Genomic DNA, 27,974 nt, shown 5'->3' on the forward strand with positions numbered 1-27,974 from the left:
GATATCCTTACATTGACGGATTAAAGGCCAGAAGTCCACGTGAACGTCATCATCAAGTTCTTCCATGAGAACCCTGAGTACAATGAGGACCGATTGAGATCATTGATGTTAGGTAGAATGCCTAGAGGGGGCTGGGTGGTCTCGTGGCCACAGACCCCTGCAGATTTTGGTTTTTTTTTCTGCAGCTAGCTGGAGTTTTTTTGTTTTTTCTGTCCTCCCTGGCCATCAGACCTTACTTTTATTCTATGTTAATTAGAGTTCCCTTATTTTAATTCTTACTTTCTTTGTGTTTTTTATCTTTCTTAATCATGTAAAGCACTTTGAGCTGCATTATTTGTATGAAAACGTGCTATATAAATAAATGTTGTTGTTGTTGTATTAGACAACAGTGCATACAGTAAAGACAGACGCTACTGTCCACAACACAGCAGAACTGAAAGTCTTGCACAAAAGGATGCTCCTTCATGCTCTCATTCCCTTGGATCCCGCTGGTCATCTGACACAACAAGGGCTCAGAGTACTGGCTCCTGTTCTGGTTTTCATTCTGACAGGTGGCGATCTGGAATTTCTGCCAGAATATACAGTATGTCTGATTTCACGCTTGTAAGCACCACGAGTGTCAAGTGCCAGTGTCCGACCTTTGATGAACAGCAAAGCCAGTTGGAGGAGTGTGGCAGATATGGTACACAAGTCAAAAAGTAGCCCCACAGTGAACTTGTGGATACCAGTGTTTATCTGAGCACCAGAAGGAACTAAATCCATCATCAGGGGACTGCTTTACCAGTTTGACTCCCCATCTGTGAAGTGGTAATCAGCGCAGAACTGCAGTCTGTTACAGTACCTCCTGATCTACATATGAAAAGGGACACCTGACCCACTAAAGAGGGACTTAAATGGAGTGAGTTAAAATAAGGTCAAGTGTGCTGTTTTGGACAGATGTTTGACTAAATCCACATGGACAAAGGGCATTTGGGAGGTTTTTAATTGAGTAAAGAAAAACAGTCAAAATAAAAAAAAAAAGTTTTACCTAACAGTGGGCATATCTATGAAAAAAGAAATTGTCAGGCCTGGTTTCAAACTAAATTCATATACACACCTTTGGACAGTACTTCTTGTGATTACACACACAAGAACAGAATGGTGCAAATTTTTATAAAGATTTTTTATAAAAAGGATGCCCATGTAGAGACAGACAGTTCCTTTCACAATGCTCCTGACGCATAAGTAGCTGTCTGATGTATAATCATTTTACACGTCCACTAAAAAATTACTGGATTTTTTACAAATCAAGCTGATGTCTCTGTGTTTCCTTTGCCTGAGTACTCCAAGTGTGTGCAACAGTTTAGTCATACCCTGTACTGCTGAAAAAGGGAATCTGTTCATGTATAATTCATGTGGCCCCTTTGGAAAACATGGTTCTAAAGTTCCTTTCATATTTTGGGCAGACAAGCATTTTTTATTTTTTGTGCCAAAGACAAGACAATCACTTTTGTGCTTTTATTCCAGCCATTTAACTACCTCGCCATATGCCTTATCCCAACTGGACTTATGCACTATTTTGAAATAACCCCAATCTAATACTGATCCTGGGGCAAACAAAGCAGTAAGTATGCCTTTAAAATTTAGTCAGAAGAAATAAAAAAATGGATTTTTTGCTCATTCCATTCATCTTCTACAGTGGTGTGAAAAACTATTTGCCCCCTTCCTGATTTCTTATTCTTTTGCATGTTTGTCACACAAAATGTTTCTGATCATCAAACACATTTAACCATTAGTCAAATATAACACAAGTAAACACAAAATGCAGTTTTTAAATGATGGTTTTATTATTTAGGGAGAAAAAAAATACAAACCTACATGGCCCTGTGTGAAAAAGTAATTGCCCCCTTGTTAAAAACTAACCTAACTGTGGTGTATCACACCTGAGTTCAATTTCCGTAGCCACCCCCAGGCCTGATTACTGCCACACCTGTTTCAATGAAGAAATCACTTAAATAGGAGCTGCCTGACACAGAGAAGTAGACCAAAAGCACCTCAAAAGCTAGACATCATGCCAAGATCCAAAGAAATTCAGGAACAAATGAGAACAGAAGTAATTGAGATCTATCAGTCTGGTAAAGGTTATAAAGCCATTTCTAAAGCTTTGGGACTCCAACGAACCACAAATGGCAAAAACATGGAACAGTGGTGAACCTTCCCAGGAGTGGCCGGCTGACCAAAATTACCCCAAGAGCGCACAGACGACTCATCCGAGAGGTCACAAAAGACCCCAGGACAACGTCTAAAGAACTGCAGGCCTCACTTGCCTCAATTAAGGTCAGCGTTCACGACTCCACCATAAGAAAGAGACTGGGCAAAAACGGCCTGCATGGCAGATTTCCAAGACGCAAACCACTGTTAAGCAAAAGAACATTAGGGCTCGTCTCAATTTTGCTAAGAAACATCTCAATGATTGCCAAGACTTTTGGGAAAATACCTTGTGGACTGATGAGACAAAAGTTGAACTTTTTGGAAGGCAAATGTCCCGTTACATCTGGCGGAAAAGGAACACAGCATTTCAGAAAAGGAACATCATAGCAACAGTAAAATATGGTGGTGGTAGTGTGATGGTCTGGGGTTGTTTTGCTGCTTCAGGACCTGGAAGGCTTGCTGTGATTGATGGAACCATGAATTCTACTGTCTACCAAAAAATCCTGAAGGAGAATGTCCGGCCATCTGTTCGTCAACACTCAAGCTGAAGCAATCTTGGGTGCTGCAACAGGACAATGACCCAAAACACACCAGCAAACCCACCTCTGAATGGCTGAAGAAAAACAAAATGAAGACTTTGGAGTGGCCTAGTCAAAGTCCTGACCTGAATCCAATTGAGATGCTACGGCATGACCTTAAAAAGGCGGTTCATGCTAGAAAACCCTCAAATAAAGCTGAATTACAACAATTCTGCAAAGATGAGTGGGCCAAAATTCCTCCAGAGCGCTGTAAAAGACTCATTGCAAGTTATCGCAAACACTTGATTGCAGTTATTGCTGCTAAGGGTGGCTCAACCAGTTATTAGGTTCAGGGGGCAATTACTTTTTCACACAGGGCCATGTAGGTTTGTATTTTTTTTCTCCCTAAATAATAAAAACCATCATTTAAAAACTGCATTTTGTGTTTACTTGTGTTATATTTGACTAATGGTTAAATGTGTTTAATGATCAGAAACATTTTGTGTGACAAACATGCAAAAGAATAAGAAATCAGGAAGGGGGCAAATAGTTTTTCACACCACTGTATTTTGCGTATCCAGTAGTGATGAGCGAGCATGCTCGGCCAAACATGGGTTCAGCTCGAGCATCGCTATGCTCGGAGCATGGCGCTACTCGAACGAGCACCACATGTGCTCATGCGCCATGCTCAAGTCTCCGCCCCGCACGTTTCGCGGGTTGGAGACAGCCAATCAAGGGGTAGGTAAGTGCTGCCCTCACTGTAATGCCAGTAGCCATGTCAGGTGCTGGAATTACAGTGATTGGCTGGCCGGAACACGTCACCGGGTGCTATATATGCAGGCACTGTCATATAATGTTTTACAGCGTCAGCTCACCTGCAGGCACCGGCATACAGTATAATGTTTTAGAGCGTCATTTTTCCTGTAAAATTGATTTTTTTGGGGGGTTTTGGGCGTGCTTTTGTCAGTCTGTTAAAGTGGCGTACAACTCGTACAAACTGGTTCCCAGCAGCGACTTGAGAGTCCAAGATGCATCCAGACATTGTCCCCATGCTGTTCCCGGTCCGTTTGGGTGGTGTTTCTGTCACTTTCTGACCTTTTCCAATGGACCACGCACCCTCCCCTCTTCAGAGCAGGGGGTACCTGGTTGTCTCCCATTGACTTACATTATACTCGGGTGCTCGGTAGAGCACACAAACATCGCAATGTGTTTGGACCGAACACCCGAAAACTTTGGTGCTTGCTCATCACTAGTATCCAGTCTTCAGCTAAAATAAAAGCAGGTTTTGTCTTTTCTTGGTCCTTCATGTCTTGGCACATTGAAGTGTAAATGAAAATGGGGTGTGTGGCTCCAAGACTAGAAATATGCATAAAAGGGTATGAAACTGACAACAAAGTGTCCCAAGGAAGTTCAGCAATTTGGGTCTACAACTTTGTGACATTAGTGATACCAACAAGTTGATGGAGAATGTGGGGGTGAGAGAAATGTTGGACAGCTTTACTGTCTGTCCTCCATTGCCAGTCTTTTACATAGTGTATTTCTGTCTCTCATTAACTTCCCTTGCCACCTCCACCCCCCTGACACTATACTGAAGTTAATGTGCCCTATTCTCACATTCTGCTCATGGCGAATTGCTCATATCATTTGAAACTCACCAAATTGCATCTGTAATTTCTAACATGAAAATCAGTTCTGTGTGCAGAAATTAAAAAGAGCTTCAGTGTAATAGTTCTTCAAAATTACTCAATAAATCACACAAAAAAAAACAAACAATGGCTTTCGGCATCGCTTCTCTCCAGTCTTGGAGATGCACCATTTAATTTAATCTAAATTTCATCTGAATTTAATCAACGCTGTTTGAGTGGCTAGGTGTCTCTCTGCGATCAGCACTGATAAAGTTCAGATAGCTCCCAATTGAACCACGCTGTCAGAGTTATTGGTCCCTAAACTCTAATAAGGCACGCATAAAGAAAGCTAAACAAAGCACAGAGTCAAAGGGCTAAGTGGAGACGTGCATGCCGACGAAAGGCACACCAAACCAACCCGAAAGACATGGAGCTGACTGACATGTCCTGTGCTTAAGCAGAATGACACAGGGGCAGAGAAAAGAGTAGGCTCTGCACAGCCTCCAGTCGCTCAGTCCCGCCATCTTCATCCCCAGTCAGTAAGAAATATTTAACATTCGATCCACGCGAGAGCCGTTTGAACCCAATCTTTCATTTACATGTTTATATTCCAACCCAGCACCATGGGGGTGAAGTATCTTTGCATAATTATAGCATAAGGTGAACTCCAGTAAAATTCTAATGAGGTCTGCACTGCCAAGTCCCATATTTACCCCTCCTTCCAAGCCTGACCAATGTCTCATTCATTTTTCTCTTGTGAGCTAAACATCTACTTTAACTATTTTTAAATGCACACACAGGTAAAACACTCGCCACACCCAACACAACAACAAAAATTATGAAATTAGTCTTCTCAATCAAAAACAAAAACATGACACATTGCTTAAACAGGTGTGTATCTTAAACACATTCATTTTGTGACCTCTGTTATAACTGCCTCAGATGCAAAGTATGCCATAAATTGTTTAAATTTAAGAAACAAAATGAGAAAAATTAATGTGAAATTTGGCAGTTCCTTTATCTCACAAGTTAAAGAAATGTTGGCTGAATATCTGAACTGAATGTATCTCTCAGCTCTGCCTCTAAATTGCCTGTAGTTTGATATTTTGCATTTTGACTCGATAGATCTTGTTGTAGAGAACGTTAATTCACATAATCATGTTGATCCAAGGATAGATGATACTTTTGCAAAGCCCAACAGAAAAAATCAACCCATTAAACCATTACTAGGGGTAAAAATGAAACACACGTAACAACTGTTGACAGCCTTTTAGATTGACTGAAGTTAAAAAAAATGTGAAAATCACACACCAGAAACACAGAAGCACACACGTAAAATTAAAATCAGATTATAGACATCATTCATTCAAAGTTGGGTCTAGAAGGCTAAAAGTGGAGTATTGGCTGACTGGATTGCATTACTGAGAGACTAAGAAGGCATAGCAGGAAAGTTCTAGTTGAAGTTAGCACATGCCATCTGAAATTCACTACACTTTCCTGGCCAGCAAGTGTCTCCTCAGCTCCCATATAATTTCCACCACTGTCCTTAAGTACCTGAGTCCCAGACTAACTGAGTTCTTCTGGATCAAGTATTTTGATAGCTGTTAGGATTTTGAAGACCTTGATTAGGATCAAACATACCTTTCTCTGGTCAAGACAGAAGGTTTAATTCCCTGAGTGTGTCAAGTAGTTGAATATACAGGTGCTGGTCATAAAATTAGAATATCATGACAAAGTTGATTTATTTCAGTAATTCCATTCAAAAAGTGAAACTTGTATATTACATTCATTCATTACACACAGACTGATGTATTTCAAATGTTTATTTCTTTTAATTTTGATGATTATAACTAACAACTAATGAAAGTCCCAAATTCAGTATCTCGGAAAATTAGAATATTGTGAAAGGGTTCAGTATTGAAGACACCTGGGTCCACACTCTAATCAGCTAATTAACTCAAAAGCCTTTAAATGGTCTCTAAGTCTAGTTCTGTAGGCTACACAATCATGGAGAAGACTGCTGACTTGACAGTTGTCCAAAAGACGACCATTGACACCTTGCACAAGGAGGGCAAGACACAAAAGGTCATTGCTAAAGAAGCCGGCTGTTCACAGAGCTCTGTGTCCAAGCACATTAATAGAGAGATGAAGGGAAGGACAAGATGTGGTACAAAAAAGTGTACCAGCAATAGGGATAACCGCACCCTGGAGAGGATTGTGAAACAAAACCCATTCAAAACTGTGGGGGAGATTCACAAAGAGTGGACTGCAGCTGGAGTCAGTGCTTCAAGAACCACCACACACAGACGTATGCAAGACATGGGTTTCAGCTGTCGCATTCCTTGTGTCAAGCCACTCTTGAACAAGAGATAGCGTCAGAAGCGTCTCGCCTGGGCTAAAGACAAAACTGCTGCTGAGTGGTCCAAAGTTATGTTCTCTGATGAAAGTAAATTTTGCATTTCCTTTGGAAATCAAGGTCCCAGAGTCTGGAGGAAGAGAGGAGAGGAACAGAATCCACGTTGCTTGAGGTCCAGTGTAAAGTTTCCACAGTCAGTGATGGTTTGGGGTGCCATGTTATCTGCTGGTGTTGGTCCATTGTGTTTTCTGAGGTCCAAGGTCAACGCAGCCGTCTACCAGAAAGTTTTAGAGCACTTCATGCTTCCTGCTGCTGACGAACTTTATGGAGATGCAGATTTCATTTTCCAACAGGACCTGGCACCTAAACTGCCAGTACCTGGTTTAAGGACCATGGTATCCCTGTTCTTGATTGGCCAGCAAACTCGCCTGACCTTAACCCCATAGAAAATCTATGGGGTATTGTGAAGAGGAAGATGCAATACGCCAGACCCAACAATTCAGAAGAGCTGAAGGCCACTATCAGAGCAACATGGGCTCTCATAACACCCAAGCAGTGCCACAGACTGATCGACTGCATGCCACGCTGCATTGCTGCAGTAATCCAGGCCAAAGGAGCATCAACTAAATATTGAGTGCTGTACATGCTCCTACTTTTCATGTTCATACCTTTCAGCTGGCCAACATTTCTAAAAATCCTTTTTTTGCATTGGTCTTAATTGATATTCTAATTTTCCGAGATACTGAATTTGGGTCTTTCATTAGTTGTCAGTTATAATCATCAAAATTAAAAGAAATAAACATTTGAAATACATCAGTCTGTGTGTAATAAATGAATCTAATATATAAGTTTTTTGAATGGAATTACTAAAATAAATCAACTTTGTCATGATTTTGTCTAATTTTATGACCAGCACCTGTATTGACATTCTTGGCTGCTCACCTCTGAACAGTAACCTTTTCTTTATACCAGGTAAGCAGCTAGAATGAATTTTGAGCAACCCCCATGATTGCTTACATACACATATATGTGAACCATAGACTGGTCAAATTGCTTCTTTCCATATTTATTGTTTAAACATGCCTTGAATTGTGTCCACCTTTACCTCTTTCAGTATTTCCCTTTGCCTCTTCATGCCATATTAGTTGACTTCTTATTGCATACCTGGCTGACACCTTTATTCAAGGCAGTTTAGAAGAGTTACAGTTGAAGCAGAGGTAGGTTCCTGATCACACAGCAAGTCTAAAACCACAAACTTTGTGGTTTAGAGTCCAGGGCTTTAGTTATTAAATTAAACTCTCTGCTTGCATGTACATGCAAAACCTCAAAGGTGCAGTTTCCCATGGGCCAGCTGGCTGTATTTGATGAGAACAAAATGCAAATGTCCATTAAGAAGGATTCACTTACCTAAAGGAGTCAGATGTCTCCAGTTGACCATAGGCTCTGGTCGTCCATTAGCTAAGCATCTTAATGTGACATTGCTACCTTCATTCACAGTGATGTCTGAAGAGATGTTGTAGATCCTTGGCGGAACTGAGAAGAAAACACAGGAACATCGTTATTTTATATGTCGTGCTTTTCGGGGTGATTATTAACTTTAAGGCTACAAACAGAAGTGATTATTTAAACACACTGACTGAAAGATCCGGATAAGGTAAGAAAGACCCGCATGAAAACAGGCTTGGCAGCAGAAGGCATTCTCTGTTTGGTTTGGCACATATCCAAACCCCAGTAATAAGCTGCTTCATAAAAATAGGACATTTGATTAATTTAGTTTTTAATCTATTGAATAGAGAAAGAGGGATCTAAGTGTGGATTTTATTTATTTTTAGTTGTCAATCTGTTCTTTCTTACCTGCTACTGCCTGTACCTCCATTTGCACTGACATGCTGCCAGGCCTCTTCCCCTGTGACCCACTGTAACCACATCAGCAGTGACCCTTAGCCTTAACTCCATGGCCATTGGCCTACACAGAACCAATCATCAGTCTGTCTTTGGGACACTCTGGTTAGCAGATTGAATTTTGGATGAGATGAATCTCAGTGCCCTGAATTGTGAGACACAAGCCAACATGGCAGGCCAGCACAATTCTCATTAATCCTGAGCAGATGGAGTTGAGCCGCTCTGTCCAATCTGAGCTAATGAGTCTTTATTTCCAATAGCAGACCTTTCACTTTCACTGCTACAATTGGCCGGCTATGCCCCAATTTACTTCGCACTTGAGCGATTACTTTCAGTAATACTACGGTGTTATGATAATTAGAACAGAATCTTCATTTTTCTTAGAACTATTAAAACAGAATAATTGCTTTTATTTCTTCTGCATCAGCACCTGTCTCATGACCTGGCACTCCTCACTTTCTGCCGTCTTTTGCAGATATATAGCCCAGCTAATTAACATTCCATTTACTGTGAAATAGTTCGCCTGAATACACATAATGCTGCAGATATTCAGCCGCAAAGTTGCTATTAAGGGTAGACTGCGATAGATGGCAACTAAGGTGGAGGCCAAATTGTTTTTGATAGAAAAAAGGAAAAGATATTGGAAACTCTATGATAAATGTTCTATACACAGGACCCATTTAGAACTATTTAAAGAAGAGATTCATATGCATATAACAGAAGACAATTTTACCAAAAACACATTTTGTCCTATGAAAGCCCCAAGGAGATCTTATTTCAGTAAGAGGTACATGCCTGGAAACAGGACACATGCATACGTCTCTGCCAGTACATGGGTAAGATGGGCAGATCCATAACTATAAAGGATGATTCAGATAACACTTATTAATATTCTATACTATATTAATATTCATCATCAATCCCTTCCGTGAGAACCCTAAATCCAAAGAGGACTTTTTCATTTATGTTAGGTAGAATGCCCAGAAGGGACTGGGCGGTCTCATGGTCTGGAATCCCTACAGATTTTATTTTTTTTTCTCCAGCCGTCTGGAGTTTTTTTTTCTTTGTTTTTTTCTGTGCCCACTGGCCATTGGACCTTACTTATTCGATGTTACTTAATGTTGACTTATTTTGTTTTTTTTATTGTGTCTTTTATTTTTCTATTCTTTATTATGTAAAGCACTTTGAGCTACTGTTTTTATGAAAATGTGCTATATGAATAAATGTTGTTGTTGTTGTTGTTGCTATACTGTAACTGCATGAGAGATAGAACCGCATGGAGATAAACAATCTAACATCACACATCAAAACCTCAAACCATACACACAGGATACACTTTCCATAAGTTCCCAGTTTTGCCTCTGTGATAAACAAGGTTTTAGGACAAAGCGGGCATTGCTAATTTTGTTAGGCTTTTAGTGCCACATAGAGCCTTTTAAGATGACATATTTAAAAGGGGTGCAAAAATCTGCCAGCAGGCCCAAACTTTGGACAGCTCTGTACTCCATCTGATAACAAAGGTGTAAATCAAATTTGAAGTGACACTTTGCAGAGCTCCCTTCAGACATAAAGACATCCAAATGAATATTCATCTAAGGCTCATGACTGCAAACTGAACTGAACCAGTATGTGATAGACAAAATAAAGCTCCCATAAAAAGGCACTGGTTCTTTAACTGAAGATGACCTTGATCCAATCACCCGCAGTTACACTTTCCTTCAAAAACCCACTGCACTCATCTTTTCTTGTTCTCTGAAACCTGAAAGCAGATGAGCTGCTCTCTTTTTTAAGGGTGCTAAATGCTGATGATCTTTTCTCTTGAAGATGGATGCCACAAACTAGCTCTAATATCCTAGCCAAACTCTGTGTCAGTGACTGAAGCCCTGTCAGAGAAGCAGCTATTACTTCAAGAAGGAAACTTTGGGATCTACACTCTTGTGCCAGAAAAAGTAATGCTTTTACCTGTGAAGTTGCAGAGGGCACCCCAAAGAACCTAACAGTGAGCTGAGAAAAGGCAGCATCACACCATACATATCTCAGGCAAAGGATCATGTAGCAAACGCCAGGAGTGCACTCCAACATAAAACAATTATCTACTAGAACCAGAAGCAACAGTACTCATCTCCACAAAGCATACGACTTCATCCTTGAAGATATCGTAAAACTGTTTATCTGTGCCAAGATAAATTAGAAATCTAAATTACCAGTGAACAACCACTCTTCTGTGTAATATGTGTTTCTGTTTTAACTGTCTTGCTTCCTGTCTTCTATGCCAATATATGAAGTAATCATGTTTCTATAGTCTTTTAGTTATTCAATAAATATACCTTGATATAAGTTGTCACACAAGTGTACATGGGGGAAAGTTTACAGGCTCAAATAGTGTTGTTTGTCAGCCAGACCGGGGGGTGGCGCTCAGAAATCTGAAACTGTAAAGATGTGTTTCTTTTCATTTGCTGATTTTTCAGTATACAGGGTGGCCATCCCCAAACCTTTTTCTATCTGCTGCCTGATTTTTTATCACATTGGCGTAGTCTGCAGGATTTTGGCACCAAGATGACCCAGGAGCAGGACCTAAGAGATGCCCTATTATCCATCACAACAAAACTCCAGTCTGTAATGGTCCAGGTAGGCAACCAGATCACTGAGTGTGAGGATTGTGTTGCTGTTTGGAAGGACCAGGAATGAGTTCTGTCCCAAATACTGTTAATATCACCAGATGGACCATATTGGGAGTGTGCAGGAGGAGCAAACAGAATAGGGTCAACACTGAAAGGGGAGGCAGAAGGGGCTTATTATGAATTCTCGAAGGAGAATGTCGCCCAGCGTGACATCACAAAGGCAGAGACACTTGACAGAGGTGGGGAGGTCCCGGAACAGCAGGCAAGGCTAGTGTATGAGTGGAGATTTGAACCGCAAATCACTCGCAGGCATTTACTCTATGTGGCAGGACCAGGCACTGGCTAAGGCCAGATGAAAACAATGCCCGATAGGTTGTTGAACAAGTCACCTGTTAGTTTCTATTGAGTGCTCTACCTGAATATTTTGCCCACCCAGTTCGCGGACAACCTTTCAAAAATATCATGGAGAACATCGAATGATATAGGCCTGCTTCGCAATCTGGAAGGGCAAAATGGTCACTTCGTCAAACCTGGACAGGATGTGTCCCTAGCCCCAAGTCCGACTGTCACCATATGGAACAAAACGGCAAAGTCTACTGACCAGCGGCAGTGATCTCTACTCTGCAAAGATCCAGAATGCAGGGGGATTGCAGAGATGAGGTATTTCATTATCGTTAACACCTTATCTCTCCGTTGGACAGGGAATTAACTGAATTAAAATTCTCTGTTTTTCCTACAAGGTTAAGGAACAACTAGAAAGGCTAGCATTATATACTGTACACTCCTAACACAAAGCAGAGTACTGATAAAGAAGTATGTTTTCAGCTCAATGTGTTTGAGCAAATAAATATTCTAACAAATTGATATTTGTGGGAGGCAACATGCACCATCTGTATTCTTTCCTAGGAAATCATATTAATTTGTTTTCCAGGCCTGCTTATTCAAGTACAGGGTCAAAAGGGACTATGCATAAGGCAGGAACCAAACATGGTCCTTCATAAGACCCTCACACAAGCACCCTATATTTACACAAACTGGGTCAATTTAGAGTTACACAGCCAACTAAAAGTTCTAAAAGGCATGTCTTTGAAAAGAACCAGGGGTCCCCAGAGAAAATACTTGTGCACTTGGAAACAGATTTTACAAAAAGTGCCTAGAATGTGATTTAAACGTAGGAGCTTTGAGGTAGCAGCATTAACCACTGTTCCACACTTGCAAATTACACAAAAATATATACTGTATAAATTCTTATTATGAGAGTAAAACAAAAAGGACTTCTAGATAGGTGTTTCTAGACGTGTCCTAATCTAACTGATCCTGTTAATCAGGAGCCTGGCCAGCTTACACTGTAGATCACATTGCCCTTAATGGTAAGGCCATGGGTTCAAGCCCCACGCTGGAAGAAGGTATATTTCACAGAAGTAGCCTGCAAAAAGCCTACAGTGTTTCAGTGTCTTCATAAAGCAGTGTCTTTAGCTTGAATTTTAATATTAAGTTAATTTTTATAAATCATTTGAGTCTATTTTAACTTATGTTCAGTTGGCTTTAGATTTGAAGTCTTAATGTTGGCAAAAGAAACGGTATAAATGGAGCAATAAATGGATAAAATGGAGTAATAAAGTGATAAGGTACTCTCAATAGAAAAATCTGACAGACCTATTTAAAAATCAAGTATTACAGACAGTACATCCTCTAAAACAGTGTTCACCCACCGCACTCAGAATTACAGTGGTTGCCATCAGTTCAAGGGTTCAAGTTGCCAATAATAAAGAGCAACAGGTTCAAAGTTCGCTTAGATAGATAATTTAATTTTAAAATGACCTTTATTATGAACATTAACAATATACACAGTCATAAGATAAACAGCCCCAATATTCAAGATTAACAAAAAGTAAATATCAGACAACTACCACTACTCCCCCTTTACACTCCTCCTACTCCGCACATTAATAAGAAAATCAAAACAATTGACAGTTCATTATGATACAAAGACCACCACTGCCCCCCCTTTACACTCCTCCTACTCCGCACATAAATAATATAAAAATAAATTAACAATTCATTTTAATACAAATACTACCACTACTCCCCCTTTACACTCCTCCTACTCCGCACATAAATAAAAAATTAACAATTCATTATAATACAAAGACCACCACTGATCCCCCTTTACACTCCTCCTACTCCGCACATTAATTAAAGCATATTGTTGAAGCCCACCAATGCTTTTCATTCCCAGTTGATCACCAGTTCGCCCCCCTCCACAGCACACAGTACCTGTCGTGTCCCCCACATGTCGCTGAACATTTCTAAATTGTTTGTTAGTTTATGGTACATGAATTCGAGTTTTAGTCGACTTTTAATTAAAACTTTGAACAGCAGCAGAGCGTCGGTCCCCATGAGGTTTTTCTCTTTATTCCTCCTTGTTTTTAGGATTGCCAACTTGGCCTGTCCTAAGAGGAAATTCCCAAGAACAGACTTATTCCTATTTTTTTGATTATAGTTAATACCAAAGATAAAGTTAATTTTTGAGAGACCAAAACCAAAACCACTAAGAATTAAATCCAAGAAAATAAACAAAGGCCTCAGCCGTTCACAGTGAATGAACATATGAAAGATGGTCTCCCTTGTGTCACAGAACGGGCACTGGTCAGTCTCTGAAGCGTTAATTATATTCAGAAATGAGTTTGTGGCCAAGGCCGAGTGCATTATCCTCCACTGCAGATCCCCAAGTCTTTTCTGTAACGGAGTTTATAAAAAGCTCTCCATGAAGGTGTTATGTTCTCTGAGACCTGCAGTTCTTTCCTCCACAAAGTATCTGGCAACCCTTTCAGTTGGTTATAAAATGTCACTTTGACACACAGTTTATAAAGTTCTTTTTTGTTAAACAGTTCAAAGTCTTTCTCGACCAGAGTCCCAAATCTGAGAAGGTGTCCAGGTCTGTCAGTGTGGTCAGTGACGTGTGGTCTTACAATGATGGTGGGTGATGTCATCTCTGCTTCTGGTGTCCCTCACCTGTGAAGTACTCGTCACACAGTGAACTCGCTCCTGACCTCCGCAGTGCTGTTTGTACTTGACTAAGAAAAATGTCAACCAAGCGTACTGATCTGATCCCCAGGACTGTCGCTAGGTGGGCAGGGTGTGCCAGCACCTCATATTTGTATTAAATAAATGTCTTATTTTTAAAATTCTTTTGTTTAAAAGAATTGATACGAATGAGTCAGAAAATAATAACGAACAATCTAAAAGAGGATTCCAGACTAAAGGTTCTTCCAAGAACCAAAAATACTTTCCAGATTTAGCCTGGTCCTCTGAACTTTCTGTGCCAAACCTGAAGTGCAGATTTATAAAATTCGGCAGGTCAGACCCAACAACGTTGGCAGAATGTAAAAAAAATAATGTTCAGCAAAATTTAAATTCCTTACCCCACGAAATAAGGTAAAGGCCAGCTGTCTCCATGGTAGGTGCTCAGGGCCGTATAAGAGCCGATGTAATGCCTGTAACCTAAAGGCCTCCATCTTGCTCACCAAGTCAATGAGTCCCTGACCGCCCTCTTCTACAGGCAGATACAGGACACTGCGCTTTACCCAATGCAGGCCATCCCAAAAGAAATCTAAAAGTATTGCCTGGATGTTCTTGATGACCGATATTGGAGGGTCTATACACTGTAACTTATGCCAGAACATGGAGGCTATTAAGTTATTAATAATGAGGACCCTGCCTCGACAGGAGATCTCCTTTTGAAGATACTTCCATTTCTTCAGTCTGGCTTGAACTTTTTCCGCCCAGTCTGCCCAGTTTTCTTCAGCTACTCCTCCTTGTCCTAAAACACCCCCAGGTATCTGAAGACTCTTCTGTTCCACTTAAGGCCACCAGGTAGGCCCGGTGGGTCTCCATCCCTCCAGTTGCCAATTAAAAATGCGGTACTTTTGTCCCAGTTAATTTTTGCCGATGACAGTTTTTCAAATTCATCCAGGCAATGTTTCAGCTCCGTGATGTCTCCAGGATGACAGATGAACACGGTTAAATCATCAGCATACGCGACCACCTTGAGCTGTAAATTCGGGCACTGAGGGATGTTCAGACCTTGAAGGCGGATGCGAATTTGTTGTAGTAGCGGCTCGATGGAGAGCGAGAAGAGCATACCGGACAGAGAGCAACCCTGACGTATCCCTCTGGTGACCTTGAACGGGGCGGTTAGTGTTCCATTGAGTTTCACGACACTAAAAACGTTGTGATATAAAAGTCCAATGTGTTTAATGAATGAAGGTCCAAAGCCAAAGGCCTTCAGCACTGCTAAAAGGTAATTGTGGTCCACCCTGTCAAACGCCTTCTCCTGATCCAGTGATAAAAGACCAGCATCAAACCCAAAGAGCCTGGCAGCATCAATCACATCCCGAACCAGGAAGATGTTGTCCAGAATACACCTGCTGGGGACACAGTATGTCTGCTCGGGTTCACGATACTCGCCATGACTCTTCCTAACCGGTTAGCCAGGGCCTTGGAGAAGATTTTGTAATCTGCACACAGCAGGCTTACTGGCGCCAGTTCTTTAGCTCCGTGAGGTCTCCTTTCTTTGGGAGTAGTGTGATAACCGCCCTGCGACAGGAAAGGGGCAGTTCACCCACTCGCAGACTTTCACAGAAAACCTCTGCCAGATCAGCCAAGGTGACACCAAAAAGCTTTAAAAAACTCAACAGGCAAACCGTCAATTCCTGGGGACTTCCCAATGTTCAGCCCATTCAACGCTGTGGTCAACTCATCTAGAGAGATCGTAGTTTCCATGAAGTCTTTCTCTCCATCTAGAACCTGAGGTAAGTCCTGGAGAAAAACTGACGACTCTAAATGTACCTCTTCAATGTCTGCAGAAAACAGTCGCTGGTAAAATTGGTGTGCCCAGGATCGAAGGGCTTCAGGCTCCAGCAGGTTTTGACCTTTGTCATTTTTTAAACAGTTGATGGTCTTACTTTGGCCAATTGTTTTTTCCAGTTTAAAAAATTGCGTAGGAGCGTCCATCTGGGTGAGCGACTGCATTCTCGAGCGGACGAGTGCGCCGTTGACTCTCTTGTCTATAAGGTCCATCAATAATTGTTTCTTAGTTTTGAGGGACTCAAAAATGCTGCCGTCAAAGTTATTACATAAAACTGAATGAAGTTCCTCAATATCCTTCTCCAGTTCAGAAATGGCCGCATTCACATCCCTGGTGGTGTGCTCGGTGTATTGTTGGCACAATACGCGTATCTCATGTTTTGAGCAATCCCACCATTGCCTCAGTGAAGAGAAGGTCTTCTTTTTGTATCTCCATTGTGTCCAGAAGTATTTGAAACAGTTGATGAAGTGGGGGTCTTTCAGTAGATTATTATTAAAGTGCCAGTAGGATTTAACAGAAGGAGCAGAGAGAAAAGAGATTTGAAGGGAAACAAGACAGTGATCAGATAAACTAGTTGGAAGAATGGAGCAGTTAGCTATGAGGTTCCTGTGATTTTTCTGGATGTAAATTCTGTCAAGTCGAGCCATAGACAGCAGCCCAGCTGAGCTCTTCACCCACGTATACTGCCGGACCCCCGGATAAAAATCCCTCCAAATATCAAGGAGATTATTATTGGTGACCACAGACCTCAGTGATTGGACGGACCCGGTGCGGTTCTAGCCCATTCCTGTCCAGCTGCGCATTTTCTGTGCAGTTAAAGTCGCCCCCAACAAACACCAGCTCATCATTGTCACATGTCCCCAGGACATCATTTAAAACTGAGAAGCAGTGAGTTCTCTCAATCCCTACATTTGGGGCGTACGTTAATGAACACCCACTTCTTCTCTCCCAGCTGCGCTTCTACCTTCAGCAGCCTCCCCTGGATTAACTCAGTACAAACAACACTGTCAGGTACAAAACTCTTAGAAAATAAGATCGCGACTCCTGCACTGAGATTTGAGCCATGACTAAGATGTGCCAGCCCTGGCCACTCTCTGTGCCAGTCAGACTGATTAGCCTCGTCAGTATGGGTCTCTTGAAGGAAAACCACGTTAATTCTTTTTGCGCTAAGTGCTCAAATAGCGCCGTTCTTTTACTAGATCTCTGCAGCCGTTTATATTGAAAGAGCACAGGAATAGACAGGCATTTTAAAAGAAAATAAGGTGGCGGTCAACAACACTACATTAACCAAAGAAACGGGTAATCGCATTAAAACTGCCATCATGATTGTGCTTCTAGTGAACGTTTCACTTTGCTTATGATATTCTTTAATCGGACTCTCTCTTTGGAGGTCATACCTAATTCAGCAGCCCGCCGCACTTGCTTCGCCGAGCTCAGAAACTGATGGAGATCAGGAAAGTGTTCGACTATACTGACCCCCGCTTCCCTTCTAAAACTCTAAAAGCGCAAAATGCTTTCTGTGCTGTAAGCCTCGTGTAAGCTCGAGTGAGATGACAGATCAACTCTTATCGACGGGTCAGATTCATTGCCGTCCTCCCCTCCTTCCTCTCTCGCTTTGATTTCAGTGCCGTCTGTCTGCTGCTGATCACTAGCGGCGGCCTCTGCACTTTCAGTCTTAGTGCTCTTCTTGGCGCGCCCACCACTGGTTATTTGTTCTTTTCTTTTCTGGTTACCGGCTTAACATAACCGTGTTCATCGTTACTGTCTTCAACGAGCATTTCTCCATCGGCCCCGTCTCATGCGTTGTTTCTTCAGTCAATGCCTGCACAGCCAGCGCTCTTCTCCGCCCCTTGAGAAGGCGCATCTCTTGGGCACGTCTCTAGAGCGGCAATACTCTCGGTGGGTGTTTTTTGGAGAAGCGCTGCAGGGTCATCTTTATAATATTCGACCCCTGGTATCACCTTAGCCACCATCTCCTCCTCTTCATGGCTGACTTCAGCCTTCTTGTTCCCATTACTTTTACTAATCTGCCCGGCATTAGCCGCTGCGGCGTGATCATTTCAGCCCTCAGGTTTTTCCTAACGCAGGCTCTCCGCTGGACACTTCCAGCTCCCCTGCTTCATGTCCCGGCCAGCTGTGATACTTTGAACTACAGTAATTTCACTCTGATCTTCAGCCGCTTCATCTGAATCGTAACTCAGATCCTCCATTTCCGAATCACTGATCACCGACTCATTCTCTTCGTTGTCCGAAGTTCTATCACGGGCTCTCTGTGCACACCAGACGGTCCCGCATATCCGAGCTCTCCGTCATCTCACCCGCTTACACTGACTCGCTTTGTGCCCTGTCTGACCACACTTAAAGCATTTCATTTGTTCCGTAGTGATAAAAACTATATATTCGTAACCCTCTACTTTAAATTTCAAGGCCACATCAAGCTCCTCACGCGAGTTATTTAGTATCATGTACACCTGTCTCCGGAAAGACACGACATGCTTTAAATCCGGTGAGCGGCAGCCAAGCGGTATCATAACCACATCAGATATGACTTCACCATATCTACGAAGTTCATTTAATAAAGCCTCATTTTTCAAAAATGGTGGAACATTTGAAATAATAACTCGTTTAGCAGGAGTCGATAAAGGCAGAACCGGGACTAGCGAGCCGTTTATCACCAGGCCTTCCTGCACTATAGTATGCACCATAGCTTCGTCGCTTAGAAAAACTACAATAGTTTTGTTCATTCGGGATGCTGACTTCACATTCTTACAGCCAACTCTTTTCGCTACCTCAATAACACACGCCTCAACAGAAACCATCGGGTCCACAACCACTTTAATTCCATTTTTCCTTGAAAGATTTTCAAAATTTCGCGGGTTAAGCCCTGGAGGCTTTGCTCGACGCGCCATGGCGCGAGCCGCAGCCGCGTCCGACTATTACAACAACCACTGACAATAAACTATATACTTTCAAATAAATGGCAAATCAGTAAAAAAATCTTTATACATAAAACTAATAGTAAAGAAAGTTAGAAAAAGAAAAACGAGAAATACTCACAGATACCCAAACGAACGGAGCGAACCTGCGACCAACAACCACGCCCACCCAGACCAGAGTAATTGACAGACAGAGATTCCACAGACAGAAAGGATAGATAGATAGATAGATAGATAGATAGATAGATAGATAGATAGATAGTGTGATATATGGCCAGCCATTCATCCTGGCCAATACCCCCAGACCGCCAGATGGAGCCCTTCCTGTAGCATGGAGGGGCCCCGAATTCCAGCAGGGCATCATGGACATTGGAGTGTTTATTTACAGCCCTGCTGGATACCATGGGGACCGCTGGAAGGATGCTGCCTCGAGAAACAAAGAGTATTTGCCCTACACCCCAGAAGTATGTCCAAGTCACATGGACAGGAGAAATGATGTGCTTCCGGGTTGAAGAAAAAGGAGTTTTTATCTGACTCAGAAGTGTTCCTAGTCACATGGACAGAAAGAGCAAAACACTTCCGGGTCAAGGACTATAAAGGACTGTGGAACATCCCTAAAGGACGAGCTGAGCTGGATGGAAGGGTGGCAACACGTCTGGGAGTGATGGATTGGTTTATTATGATTGTATTGTGGAATTTATGAGTATTGTGGAGAGGAGGGTGCTTTGTGCACTGTATATTATTAATAAAGTCAACTATTGGACTTTTACCTGGTGTCTGACGTATTGTCCGAGGGTTCAAGAGGACGATATCGCCCTCTGTCTGTCACAATAGATAGATAGATAGATAGATAGATAGATAGATAGATAATAAAAGGAAAAGATACAATGTGGATATAACTAAACCAAGGAGCCTGATATACTAAATGGTTGTCCTCTAATTTGTCAAACTCGTTATCTTCTTATGTTTCTTTTCATATTGAGCTCGCTTTCATAATACTACAACGTAAAATAACGAGAATGATGGCAGAGAGAAAACAAATCACAAAAAGCAAATGAGCAAAGAACCAATGTGTTCACAAAGTATTAATTTGGATAGATGATTTCACAAATAGGAGTGCAGTTCATGAAACTGGAAATCTTTTGTAGTATCCACACATCTTGCAACACTACCTTCTTGTTACTCACACATTACCATGACAACAAAGGAGCACATTACTGTAAGTGATATATCTGAAATTGATAAAGCAACACATATTTTCAAGAAGAGAAACTGCAAATTACCTATAGGAGAATTATATTACACCTCCATTAACTAAAATATATGAAAGATGGAAGATATGAAATAAATTATTATTACAATACATAGCTTCACACAATTTATTTTTGCCAAAATTTTGAGACATAAGTGGTCTTCTGCTTTGATGAAATTGAGGAAGATTTAATAACTATCTAAATAAATAAATATGACAAAACATTCTAAAAGCAACATGAGCTGGCACTTTTTGCACATGGACCCTAATTAGTTAAGTAGCATAAATGAAACACTACGAAAATTAGTAAGGGGGAAATAACATAGATTATGGATGGATAGATAGATAGATAGATAGATAGATAGATAGATAGATAGATAGATAGATAGATAGATAGATAGATAGATAGATGTCAATCACTCATGATCTGTTCATTCTGCCTCACAGATTCTCCAATGGGTTTAAAGACAGTTCTGTTAAATAATAATAATTAGGCATTTCTAGCATCTGGCAAATATTTCAAAAGGCAACTGCTGTGAGCATATATTCCAGAATGGCAGACTTACTGTACGGTATTAACAATGCTAAATCAAAAAAATATTAGGCAGTAGGCAGCTCTGTGGCACATGTTCATAAACCCAGTCACCAAGACTTTATTACAATCACATCATTTATTAAATACATGACTCTCACTCAGATACTGTGATTGAAATCAAGAATGCAGGATTATCCCATTCGACTAGTCTTGGGATGGTGGGCTGTTCTGATTCCAGATTCCAGATTCTTTATTTGTCAGATACACAGTCATACAAGTACAACATGTAGTGAAATATGCCCTGGATCGGCCATGAGACAGCAAAAAAATTAAAAAATAGATTCAGCTAGTTCACCTTCTTGTCTACCACTACAAGGCTGCATGACTCTCTATAAATCTCCAAATATAATTGCAGAATGTCTGCAGCTAGCAAAACTGTCTTGTCTCCTACAAAGTGTTCGAAAGAAAAGGTTGGGAGACTCCTTGGATCCCCTCGAGTCATGAGAGTGCCTCCAGATGGTAGTTGTAGAGAAAACCCTCTTGGTTCTTAACACAGCTCATTTTAAGCTGTGCGTATTGCATCCTTTACAGAAACTCTTAAGGATTCTTTGGGATTTGGGCTTTTCTGTAATAATTTGTCACAGTCCAGAGGCTAACCCAGATCTGGTTTCTTGTGGCTTTTGCTCTTATTACCTGCTTAGCTTTAGAAGACCCCAGTGCCATGCAGTCAGCCTCTAATAACTTCTAATTTCTTTCAAAGACAGAAAGGCAGGTATGCACAGAAATTAATCTGCAGTATAGTAAATGGTGCCAACTGATATCTTTACAACCGCAGCACCCGCTGTGCCCCTTCAAGCTGACGAGGCTGCAGTTCCACCAACAAGCACACAGCCTGTTGGGTCCTGGGTAGAAAAGCTTCTTATTATTATGCTGGTGTGTGCTTCTCATTCAGAGTGGGGTTGCTTACAAACAGTGGCAATGTTGACACAACGAGCTTCTATTACTCGCAGCCTCCCTTTAGGGCCTGCGACATTCTGCTCCTTCATTTGAAATACATTGTGTGGGAGTCTGTTTTTGGGAAGGATGCTTTTCTTTGACTAAAACATGGAAAGTGCTCAAGAAGCTTTTGTTTTACTGAGCAGTTGTAATTGCTATGTACTCTGCGACTCCCCAGGAATTTTGCAGGTTGCTTTGGGATTGCAAGACTTCCTTGTTGGTCTGAAATGATGAATCTTAGGACATAGTTTTTTAGATGAAAACCAAATTATAAAAAATATATTGATAATTAAAAACAAATACAAACCAATTATTTGGCCTTGCATCCACCTTTGGTATCTGCTTAACTGGTTTAATTATTTTGCACAATATACACTAGTTAGCACCAGGTACCGTAAATAAGAAATGAAATATTGAGAGGCTTCATTGAGTCCCATAATACACAAGCTAAGTAACTGAACTTTAAAATACAAGATGACCAGTTTATTTTTCACCTCTAAAATTACTCTGTGACCCTAAACACAACAGTTAATATGCCTTTACTCCAATTGTATATAATGTGGTAAGAATCTCTATTTATCCATATTCAAACCTACGTATCCAGTTCTGAGTCCTGTGCCTCTCACCACAAAACTGGTTTTAAGGCAGGAACCAAGTTTGGAAGGGGTTCCAGTCCATCACAGGACAAGCTCACTTACATAAGGCCAGTTTAGAGTCACCAGTTAGCATAAAATACACAGTTTAGGGATGTGGGGCAAAAAAACACACAGACATAAGAACAAGATGCAACCTCCACATGGGTGGTACCCAGGATGGGATTCAGATTCAGGATTTAGAAACTGTTAGGTAGCAGTGCCATGTTGTCATACCCGGATGGAGGTGGTACCCAGCCGGGACGCCTGAGAAGACAGGAGGAGGGCTTGTGCCTCCTCCAGACCTCGAGGGGGTACCGCCCTGGAGGCCTCGGGTAAAGAGCTGGGAAGCTCGACCTTGTAGAGACCCGGGGTTACCGCCAGGGGGACCCCAATACCAGGAAGACCCAAGACCGCTGGGGGGAAGAGAAAACGGGGACACCCGGAGTGCTTCCGGGCAGACAGCCGGCACATCCGCCACACTGGGGTGTGTCGGTGGGAGATTGCCGGGAACACACCTGGGGCACATCCGGGTGCTTATTTAAAGGGGCCGCCTCCCTGCAGAAGGGACGAGAGTCGGGTGGAAGAGTTGGACAAGGTCTCTGGAGGAGGTAGGAGGCGGCCTGAAGAAGAGAAGAGAAAGAGAGAAGGCATTGTGTTGTTGGACTGGACTGAGGGGTACTGGGGATTAGTGAGCACGGACTGTTGTAAATAGAGATGAGAAATAAACGTGTGCTTGGTGACATGAGCATGTCAGCCTGCCTGTGTCCGGTGCAATGTTCACACTGTTTACCTGTATTTGTTAAATGTTCACACCTTGAGATAATAGAAAACACCTATAGTTTTTGTGTACTATATAAAAGTGCGGTATATATAAAGTAAGAGGTGCTTGTTTGACTTCATAAAGTAACTGCACTTCAATAAGGCCTAATTGATTTTTGAGGCAGGCCCAAGGGGTGGTCCAAGCTATACAGTATGTATTGCGAATGCCAATAAATAGAGAGTGGAGGGTTGTCTTGTGGAGATGGAAAGATGCTCATGAAACCACTGTACTAAAGACCAATATGAGGCAGTGTACACAGTAATCCTGATTGTGATAGGACAGCTGTGTTACATTTTTAGAAGGACAAGAGCCCCAGAATTTATTTTTCTATCCTACCTCTTTTAAAGTAAAATAGGACTCAGGAGTGCAGCAATCTCAAGCCTTGTGAGCCCAGAATTTCTTTAGACGAGGCATGGAAGTAACTCCAGTTTAAAGGCCTTACCTTACCAATGAGTCTAAACTCAAGCGGTTTTGTTGGCACAAGGCCTATCTGTCATGGGGAGAGGAAAAACGCCAGAATGTTTGGGATGATATGATACAAGCATCCTGCAAGTGAAAACATACAATCTGATATCTTTAGGTGACCCCATCATGCCCCCCTGCCCAACTATCCCACTCCTTAACACATTTCTAGCATTAAGCGGTTAATCGTCTCGTAACTATCTCTATGATGGTTTCTTTCCTGTGTTGGTACCAAATGTAAACCAGAAAAGAAAAGGGAGATGTGATGCAGGATGGAGTGCCTGGTTTTAGCTACTGTATATTTTTCCTTTGTTCATCCCTTGTGTATGTCTCTTAGTTAGTAAACATGCCATTTTTCTATATTTTTTGACTCAGGTGGCATTATTCAGAAAGACCAAAAAAACAAAACAAAAAAAAAAAAATCTAAATATATGTAAAGGAGCCCAAAACCACTATAAACAGTACAGGATGGAGAATTAAGGGTTTACACATAGGCAAGCAGGCACAATGCTTGAGCATCCACTCCTGTTTCATTTGCCTTAGTCTCCTATAACATGACTTGTACATGGCAAGTGTTACCAATCAGCATATTAAAATAGGTGACATTAGAGGCAGATGGCGCCTGACAGTTACCAAACATGAAGTCAAATTGTTCACTTGATATTTATGACCCGCCACTCTGTAGTGTGAAGGACCCCAAGTCAGCCATCATAGCATTATCTACATAGTATAAACGATGACTCTCCACAGCAACAATTGTTCCCTAGTAGGTTGAAAACAACTGTCACTCTAATTTGGACCAAAGAATATATGAAACAATACAGAAGCTGGGGTTCACACACATAAACACATCTTTTTCACAACAGACATTCACCTGGTCAGCTAAATTATATACTGTATATGAAAAAAACAGCCTATAAGGAAACAACTGAAATTTTGTGGGTCTTTGGGTGACCTTATTATGCCCCACAAATTACTCCCACTCTCTCTCACATTCACGGCCTTCAGCAGTTCATCTCTCCATGTCCATTTCTCTTGGTGTTTGGTGCTAATCGAAGAACATTAAGAGCTGTATTTCCAGCTGGCTCCACGTGTTCACTGACCGCTTCCACTTGACTTGCGTCATTACTTTTTCACAGATACAGTGAGCATACACACATACACACTCCTGCCAGCTTTGTTGACATAAAGAGATGGCAGCACTGCAGAATAATGATGGTCTAATAGACTACTACGATCAGCGGAGGTGGTCTGAGATGTGAAAGAAGGCGGCAATGCAGCACAAGGGCTTGGAGGAAACGGCTCGGCTTGCTTTCAGGGATTCATTTCTATGACACGCTCAATTACTCAAAATGGGCACTTGCGTCGATTTCCTCTCAGTCAATTTAGCATAAAGTCTTCAAGAGCCTAAAACATTCACCTTGACATAGCGAGCAAAATTACTGACATCTTGGTGAATTAGTTAAAAAAAGGAAATAATGATGATGATGTTGATGATACATTTGCTTCAGACCTGTGATTGAACAAGACGGCCCCATTCGGCTAAAATTGTAATAATTATGCACTGATGTGACCTCAGCAGTTATGGTGCCATATACCCTTCTTTCTATTGTTTCCGCCAGAGTGATGGAACAGCTGGATACAAAAGAAGACAGATGTTCAGCTAGAGGGTCTGAGGCAATTTTCCATCAATCTGTCATTTGAACCCATCTCAAATTCAGATTTGAAGGTGCTAGAGACAACCTTGAGCAACACTAGACACTAGGCAGAAACCATACTCCTGATAGCAGGGCAGATTCACACAAATTGAGATAATTTGCAGATGCCAATCAAACTATTTTGCAAATCTTTGGGATGTGCGAGAAAAATCAAAGTAACCTGGGAAAAACTAAATCCAGACAAAAGGAAACATTCAGTCTCCACAGACTAATTGACTAGATTAGGATTCAGATTACTTTTCCGGAAGCTGATAGCTCTAGACAACCAAGTTTGACTCTAAGGCCAGTCGATGTGTAAGGGGACTCTTCACATTATCATTGTTTTTTTTTTTGTCAGTATTCTTCCACATGGTAACTGGTGTCTCTATATTTACCAACTGTGGATTCATGCATCATGTTATGCTATGAAACGGAGCCCCATCCAGAGTTGGTTCCACCTGTTGCTTAAGCCCACTGGTTCACCTTGAGTTATAAAAGATGAAATATTTTGTCCAAAAAATGAATAGCCAGAACATTTCGGTCTTTGAAAAACTCCAGTTTAAGGCGCACCTTCATTCTCAAAGTGCTTTATTCTATGCCAACTTATTTTGTTCCGGACATATTATAAAGTTTAACTTTAGGTGGCATTGGGAAAGCATTTATCAGCTCAATTGATAATTCTGATTTCACACCTGTAGATTCACAAATTTGTTCCCATCCCGACCTACACAATGTATGCCCTCCATTTTATCCAGCATCACATCTAGCAAAGCTCTATTAAACACAGCTTCCCCATCTCAGAATCACCCACTGCTTCATATCGCAGGCAGGCAAAGATTTGTAATGTGCAGGTAAGGTGCAGCAGACCATCTGATAACATTTCCTCCAGACAATGTTAAAGGTCACAGTGCTCCATGGGCCAAGGCATGAACAATAGTCAAGGTCAGTTCTACACGTCCCTAAGGATCTCTCTTATCAGACCATCAATACCAATGGGCCTCATTTCACTTTCTTGTCTTCTCTTAGGTACTTCCCACCTTTGACATCACATCCTTCCAAAAAGGTGAAAGCAGCTGAAGCAAGCAATATAGTCAAGGTCACATCAGTGGGTTTACAGCAGATGGACAAAGATGGGTGTTCAAAGGATGAAATTAGCAGGCGGGATTCTAACAATAAGCAGTATGTTAGAGAGAATAAATGAGGGAATTTCCACGGGCAGACACAAGATGAAAAAATCCAAAAGTATTTCATAAAAGGATAAAAACCAGAGAGAGAGAGAAAGACAGAAAATGTAGTTAAAAAAGCAGAAACACAAAAGGCAGAGGTACAGTATAAGGACCTAGGGGCCCAAAGAACATGAGGGATCAATGACTAAGCCCTGAAGGAAAGCTCAGACCCTAGTTAAATAAATAAAGCTACAGGCGGGGCCATAATTATTTTGCATGAGAAGGGAGTGGCCCAAGGCAAGCAGTAGGCAAAAGCCATAATTAAAACTACAGTGTATTGGTAGACATGATCAATTTTGAAGACCTGGGCATGGTGCACAAAGAAGATGTATGAATAACAAACCTCAGGGCAGCCTTGAACAGTGACCACACTTCATCAGCAGTTAGGATAATATAATATTTACCTGCCAACTTGTTCTCCTTTATAGCCTTAAGGCTACCAAATCTCATCTTTTCCTTCCATTTCCTATTACCTCCAGCTGGTCCTCCACTGTTTTCTTTTCTGCTCACACTCATCTTTTGTTTATTTATTTATGTAATTTATGTGAATAACTATACAAAGCTCTGAAGTTGAATGTTGTGTAACACTTGTCTCAATGTGTATCTGACTGCCACATCGGATGGTGAGCCTTAGTAATTTGGATACTGTTCCTGTTACAAAATAATTACAGAAGTGGCTAAAGTATAGCTCTCCCTTAACTTGCCAAGGCACCAATTGGAGGAGCATGAAATGTCATCTGTGGTGTCATGATGGCACAGAAGTTAGTGCCGCTATGTCAATATTCTTCACTCTTCAACTCTCCAGGTTCTAGCCAAATGACTCGTTGATTGGTGACCCTAAACAGATTTGGTATAAGTGAGCATGATTGTGATTGTGACCTACAATGGACTAGTTGGTTGCCTCCTTGTGATTTTTGATACCAGAAATTGCACTTCATTTGTGTAATCTCTTTGTGGAACATAAGGAAATGAACAGATGCACAGACAGTAAGATTGATGGATGGATTTTTATATTGATTTTGAAACTGATAGCTAAATGCTTAAATTCAACAGCCAAAGTAAAATTCATCTGTCGCTTCCACATTCTACACACAAATTGATTTAAATGTTACTGACTTCGCATATAGCCTGATAGCTTTCTGAACAATAAGCTGCCCCTCTCTTGTCTCTGACAGTCAAGCAGAGCGTGGGTAGTAAAAGGGCAGAGGTGCAAAAGGCCGATGACTTTCACCTTGTTATATTACAGCCTTCTACCACATCACTCACTATGGATGGCCTCTCTTAAAGGATGTGCGGCATCTCACAATACTGGCCCATAAAAATGCAAATAAAA

At 41.4% G+C, this 27,974-nt stretch overlaps 1 protein-coding gene across 1 annotated transcript in view; it reads right to left on the reverse strand.

The window, feature by feature from the left end:
* The window catches only part of LOC120524385 (limbic system associated membrane protein), an 851,776-nt gene that overhangs the window by 223,818 nt on the left and 599,984 nt on the right, over positions 1 to 27,974 (reverse strand). Inside the window, exon 5 of the mRNA XM_039746241.1 lies at positions 8,097 to 8,222. Within this exon, the coding sequence (XP_039602175.1) occupies positions 8,097 to 8,222 (126 nt within the window). The remainder of the gene's footprint in view (positions 1 to 8,096; positions 8,223 to 27,974) is intronic.

This window comes from Polypterus senegalus, chromosome 2 (assembly GCF_016835505.1).
Source record: "Polypterus senegalus isolate Bchr_013 chromosome 2, ASM1683550v1, whole genome shotgun sequence".
In the NCBI taxonomy this organism is placed as follows: Eukaryota; Metazoa; Chordata; class Cladistia; order Polypteriformes; family Polypteridae; genus Polypterus; species Polypterus senegalus.